The sequence below is a fragment of the Limulus polyphemus genome, unplaced genomic scaffold, assembly GCF_000517525.1.
Source record: "Limulus polyphemus unplaced genomic scaffold, Limulus_polyphemus-2.1.2 Scaffold6430, whole genome shotgun sequence".
Taxonomy (NCBI): domain Eukaryota; kingdom Metazoa; phylum Arthropoda; class Merostomata; order Xiphosura; family Limulidae; genus Limulus; species Limulus polyphemus.
Genome location: NW_013672040.1, coordinates 42163 through 48973, shown reverse-complemented (window position 1 = coordinate 48973; position 6811 = coordinate 42163). Strand labels below are relative to the sequence as shown.

The window sequence follows — 6811 nt, the reverse complement described above, 5'->3', positions numbered from 1 at the left end:
CACCATCGAAGAAGAAACTCTACTCAGTTACCGATGATAAAGACATTTCCTGATGAAGTAGATGAACCCCACGTGAAGCAGAAGCCAACGAGACGGAGACCAGTACGGAAGAAGATACGTCCCATACAATTAAGAGACTTTGTTGAATTGTAATTTTGTGTTTGTAATTCTGTACAGTTAATTAAGTTATTGTTAATTGTTATTGGTTTATTGTATGTAGTTATTGTTCGGGACGAACAATATTAAGGAGGGGCAGTGTTGCGTCATCGAGATCACGTGACTATTCTCACGCCCTCTACTTTCTAGAACTATCCCGTACTTTGGCGAATGCTCTAGCATTTACTAGATATAGGGTAGTCTGGTATATAAAAGAGGGTGACAATGTGACGGTAATGTAATGTGTGTGTAGATAGTGAGTAATTGAACTGCAGTCAGAATTATTGTTGACGTTCGTTGATATAGCGTTTGTTATAGAGCGATTGTTGAAAATAAGTGCATCGTAAAGTTGTATTCGGAAAGAATAAACCAGTTTTATTAAGTAAGGACTTGTGTCGCTAAAGTTTCGTAGGAACGAAGTTACGGGAAGTTAATTAACAAACGGAGACGTAACAGTATCATCAGTGACCTACATAAGAGGTGGCTTGGTGGGCTCAAGTCCTGCTTTCTTTCTTATGCCCCCAACGCGCCCTTTTCCTCGGCCATATTTTTTTTCACAATAACTAAAAGACACACTTGATTCCACTACTTGTTTAATGCGAGTTAGGAAAAATATCCCAACTTTAAGATGAATGGCACACGTAAGGACTCGTAGGTCTTTATAATAAAAAATAATAATAATTTGGTTTTTATGGCTATCTACTCGATGCGTATCAGAGATAACCCACAGTCTTCATAGTCTCCCCTAACCCCCTCTTCCCCCAAGTCTTACGATGCTTGAAAAGTGCCATTTTTTTGTAAATGAGACCTACCCTTTTAATGTCCTCTGTACGTTACTGGATTTCATTGTCACATCATAATAAAATAAATCCTAACTACGTGCTAAAAAAAATAAACTAAGGAAAGTATTAAAAATTAACAATAATAAAAGAAAACAGTTCCCGCTTGCCACCAAACTATAATAATATAAAACATATTCAAATTTACCCTTTTTTTTTCATATATTTCAATTTTAGGATGTATTTTGCATAAATAACGTATGTTTGGCAAACCATTGAAAAGCCTCTAGAAAAGACTTTAAAAAAGTATTGTTACGCCTCCGTTCGTTAGTTAATTTTACGTATAATTTCTTTCCGAAGAAACTTTAGCGATGCAAGTCCTTTCTTAAATAAAACTGGTTTATTCTTTCTGAATACAACTTTGCAATACACTTAATTTCTACAGTCGCGCGATAACAAACGCTATAATTCACAACGAACGTCTCACGTGCTCAACAATACGTCTCTCTCTGTCCGCAGTTCGATTACACATTGTTGCCGTCACGTCTTGACGTCTTATATGTACAAGAATACCGAAATCTCGTAACCTCCCGACGCTTCATGAACGTTCTAGAAGCGCGTGACGTGTTATTAGCGTCATGTGACCTCCGCTGTCGTAACAGTACTTCCCTAATAACTACAAAAGTTCCCGGTAATTTTCATAAAAGAAACAAAAAATAAATAAACACTAAAAACTAAACACTAAAATATGTTTGGTAAAACTCTAAACTGTTAACACTATTGAGTAATTTGCTTCAAATATCGAACTTACTGTTCACGTCTCAAACGATTTCGCGTAATTTTACAAATATTTATTCTTGAGTCCTCAGCAGAGTAATAATATAGACTTTTATTCGATCTCATGCCCGTTCTTGTTAATAAAGGGGCGTGACATGAGAGGATTGACATTTGTTCTTGTGAACTTATTAGTGGAACAAAGAATATGATTTGTTCCCACAATATTTATGCTGTACACGAGGCGGTTCCAAAACTTGTAGTTTTGCGAGGTAGCGAAGAAGGGGCTCACAAATCTGCACTTGTTTGCTCTGGATGAACGAAGACATGAACTAATAGTTTGTGTAAACTAGATATGGACCAAATTAGATATATCAGTCGTATGAAAATAGTTTTTGTTAAGATATTTAGATAAATCGTGAAAACCCTTTGTGAATAATAATAAATATTTCTAAATTTCAAATTTTGGAATCAGCAAAATGTCAAAATGTCAAGTTTCTTCTGACTTTCGAAGCTGTGATTTCTCGATTGCATCTGAAAACCATACAGGAGTTGACGGAAAAGACCAATCAGAGTTTGATAATAAGCGGTCAGTGTTGGACTTTGAAGAGACAGGAGACAGTAGCCAGGACTCGAACAACGAGACTGGACGTTTTCCACCGTCCATATGTGATGCTGTAAGCAGAGTGTTTCAGGGGTACCACTGGAGGCTTGTACCGACCCCTTCACGTCTCAGCAGCTCAGACAAACGAAAATGTCACGTGAAGCGGCCCATGAATGCCTTCATGGTGTGGGCTCAGGCAGCTAGACGGAAGCTGGCTGACCAGTATCCACATTTACATAACGCTGAACTCAGCAAAACTCTCGGCAGACTCTGGAGGTAACATTAGATCTGATTGGATATATATATATATATATATACTTATGTTACTAACTGTTTACCAATAACTTCTATTACACAATAACCTAACTATATAGACCAGAAATATAAAAGTATCAAAACTTAATTAAGCCAATGGCTGAATAACAAACAGTGTAGAAGTACTTACAACATAAATCAATACCTAAGGGAACTATAATCAATGAGTCAACACCTTGTTATTAACAATATATTCAGCCGTAATCCCAGTAATATTTCACAAAGTTCGACTACCTTAAGCCTAAAGTCCACCCATGAAACTAACAATGCGAAATATACTTGTAAAAATTGTTAATACTAAAACGACAGTAATTATATCTAAAGTTACTTGAAGCATTATAGCCGAAAAAACCAACTCAAAATATCGTTTTTCCCTCTCCAGTTTTTGAAACCGGAGTTATGCCCCTGCCACCATACATGCACATACGACCATTATTTCTATTATAAGCCGAAAGAGCAATAATAATAATTAGTTGAATCTTAACTTTTATTAGTCGTGCTAGAACCCAATGGAAAACGCCAAATATACGAAACAAAGCGAACCAAAAATTCGTCTACCCCAAATTTTTGAAACCAAAGTTATAACCCTGCTATGCCACCATACAAACACACACACACATTTTACTATCATTATTTGTATTATAAGTCGAAGGAATAAAAGTAATTAGTGAATTTTAACATGTTCTATGTATAAGAACGTCAAATATGTGTTGATATTTATCAAGATAAAGGTTACAAGTTAAACTTTATTAAAGCTGTATCTGAAACAATGTTTTAGAATTGATTTTCAGGAACACAGTTATTTTAAATGGTACAAAAAAATCACCATATTTTATAATTTTATAGCGTATTTCTAATTCTTAGTTTTAAAACTGGTGGCCTGCATAGTAACTAATTTAAACAGATTAACAAATAAAAAAGTGTTAAAGTCAATTTTTCGTTTTGGAATTAGAAATCGTTCAAGTTAAACGTTTGTTAAGTAGAGGTATTTGTTAAGATTAACCAAAGTATGGTTTTTTAAACAGCTAATCGAAAGGAACAGTAAATATATATGCTAATACAATTAATCGCTAATCAGTTATTTGTCACAAACCATAAACAGAAATCGTTAATCTTTTCTTTACACATCTCGATTTTGAAATCCGTATTGTACTGATCATATCTATTTCCCCATTTTGTATGCTAATACAATTAATCGCTACTGTTTACGGTTTGTGACAAATAACTGATAAATCGTTAATCTTTTCTTTACATATCTCGATTTTGAAATCCGTATTGTACTGATCATATCTATTTCCCCATTTTGTATGCTAATATAATTCCAACTAGCCGCGACCGTAATTTTCATGCCCTTCGCTTGAATTTTCGATATTTTATCATTTTCACGCATAGCATTTAAACTAAGCTTTCTTGCAGGCATTATGTGTTAGATCAATAAATCCTGGTTTATTTGAAAAAAAAAAGAACAAAAAATATTAAACGGTTAGACAAATAAATTCATTTAAACGCAATTTTATTTATTAAAACTACACATACATAACTTTGTTCAATAAAACTACAAGTAAAGTAAACTATAATGGTATTTATAATAGTGTACAGAGTGTGAAACAGTTATGAGCGCTCAGTATGACAAGGTTTTACGAGTTGAAACCAAGAAACTCACAAAAAGGAAGAATCAAAACAGTACTAAAGAAAAAAGTAGCTAAAAGGTGTTTATAACAGTCTATGAAACGAACTGAAGCTAAATTATTGCAAAATAAAGTAAATGTGAAGTTTTAATGAAGATAAACTTAGTTGAATATGCAGAAACGTCTGAATGCGAGTTCACAAAGTAATAAGCATATGATTTTGAACGAACTGCGCATGCATAAGTCGAGAAAACCCACAGAAATTGTATTTAGTATAATGTTATTTTTTAGGAACTTACACGCGGGTTAATTGCTGTTGGTGTGAAATACTTTGCAACTAAAAAAACTAGAGTTGAAATCAAAGCCAGTCATTATGCGATGACAATGGTGCTGTGCCATTGAGTAGCATCCTCTATGCATTAAGCGTTTGACTAAGCAAAAACCAAGTAAGGTGATTCTGAATGGAAAAGTCAATATGCAATCGGGACTCCTCGGACAAAGGCCTTTCTAACGATATTAGATTTGTAGCCTTTTATAAGAGAAATACGCAAGAAAAGTTCCGGACAAACAAACACCAGCGTATTATCAAATTTTTGGGCACACTTTTGATATCCAAATATATTACAGCAGTATCAAACGAGTTATCGGGCCCATAGTTAATACTCATGCATATTACTAGTCTGTCAAACAGGTTTTTGGGTACTCACTTGACTCCCCCGTATATAATTGGTCTTTCGTCACGCATATGATACACCAATAAAATATAAGATTATCAAATAGTTTATCGGGTATTCATTTAATGCTCACATTTACATTACAGGTCTGCCAGACAAGTTTATTGGGCGCACATTTGATACCCCAAAATATTGCCAAACGATTTATCGGCGCATATATTTGAGAAAAAAACAAAAAAAAACAAACAGCTGTTGGGTACATATTTTACACCATAGTATGACGCAGACTTACTAAACGAATTATCGGCACATATATTTAAAAAAAACAAAAAAAACATCTGTTGGGTACATATTTTACACCATAGTATGACGCAGACTTACTAAACGTGTTATCGGCACATATATTTGAAAAAAAAACCCAAAAAACAAACAGCTGTTGGGTACATATTTTACACCACAATATGACGCAGTCTTGCTAAATGAGTTATTGGCACATATATTTGAAAAAAAAAAACAAGCTGTTGGGTACATATTTTACACCATAGTATGACGCAATCTTGCTAAACGAGCTATTGGCACACATATATAATATATATATAAGAAAACTGTTCATGGAGAGAACATCACTGTGTGTTATATATGTTTATTCTGAAGGTGTTATCTCGTTATGTTGGCGTGTAAACTTGATCGGAGACAACTTATGTCAGTCTATAAAACAAAATACACTTCAGGAGATATTGATGTTACGGCGTTATGGGCATGCTCTGTCGGAAAAATAAAGTGTAATTTGTACTAGAAATTGTGCATAATGATTTTATCTTACGCTATTTATACACATTTTAAACATGTTTTATTAGTATATGCTCCCCCTGCTTACTCGTACATGTTATAGCAGTTTAGATAAGTGTTAAGGCGTGAGCGAAATTACAGAACCATCGTCATGAAGAGGTTGAGAGCGAAACTGAAAATTATTTAATACATAATCTCAGTGCGTGTTTATTGAGAAGATCATCTCCTTAAATACTCCTACGTGAAATACATATATTCCATAATTCATCTTTTTATGTGCTAAGTTTGAAGGAAAATTTTTATATTTTCCAGCATAAAACTAATATTTAGCTGCTACATCTCTTCTGACTACTGAACTTTACGTTAGCTCTATAAAATACTTCAACTTATCTTTACCCATGCTTACATTCCATTGAGCAGACGAAACGCTGCAGTGTGACATGTGGCGCCATCGACCTTCAGAGTTAGTAAAGCGTTCTCTAATAACACAATTTTTAATTCTTTGTATGTTTTTCCTTTAAAGTTATAATGCGACACGAAACTTTTCTCATGATGCTGAGAATATAATTATACTCTTTGTAGTTATATTACAGTTGGTAATGAGATATTTCCGATTATATATTACGTGAGGTTTGTTTGTTTGTAATTAAGCACAAAGCTACACAATGGGCTATCTGTGCTCTGCCCACCACGGGTATCGAAACCCGGATTCTAGCGATGTAAGTCCGCAGACATACCTCTGTGCCACTGGGGGGCATATTACGTGAGAATACAGTTTTCATTCACAATGATCCTGAGATAAAAAACAGAAATTTTAGTCTCTATTTGATATCGAAACTCCACTGACATACACAGCACATGGGTGATTGAATAAAATATCTTATCGGTGTAAAGTGCATATTGTGGAGAGAAAAAATGTTTACCAAATCATTGCGGAATTCATTCTTTCACACAACATCTATACTATTATTCTGCCTGTTTGTATGTACGACCGTTACGCTTTCTGACCTAGAACCTGTTAGAGGGTTTCCCCAAGAAAAACCGCGCATGCGCATTATTCACTCGACGACAAACAGTCTGCCTGCGGCAAAG

The 6811-nt window shown here is 34.5% G+C and overlaps 1 protein-coding gene across 1 annotated transcript in view; it reads left to right on the top strand.

Moving 5' to 3' along the window:
* Positions 1 to 2016: 2016 nt before the first annotated feature.
* LOC106473714 (transcription factor Sox-9-B-like) overlaps positions 2017 to 6811 on the top strand; it is a 22712-nt gene continuing 17917 nt past the window's right edge. Inside the window, exon 1 of the mRNA XM_013934393.2 lies at positions 2017 to 2589. Coding sequence (XP_013789847.1) covers positions 2189 to 2589 — 401 coding nt within the window. The 5' untranslated portion in view covers positions 2017 to 2188. The remainder of the gene's footprint in view (positions 2590 to 6811) is intronic.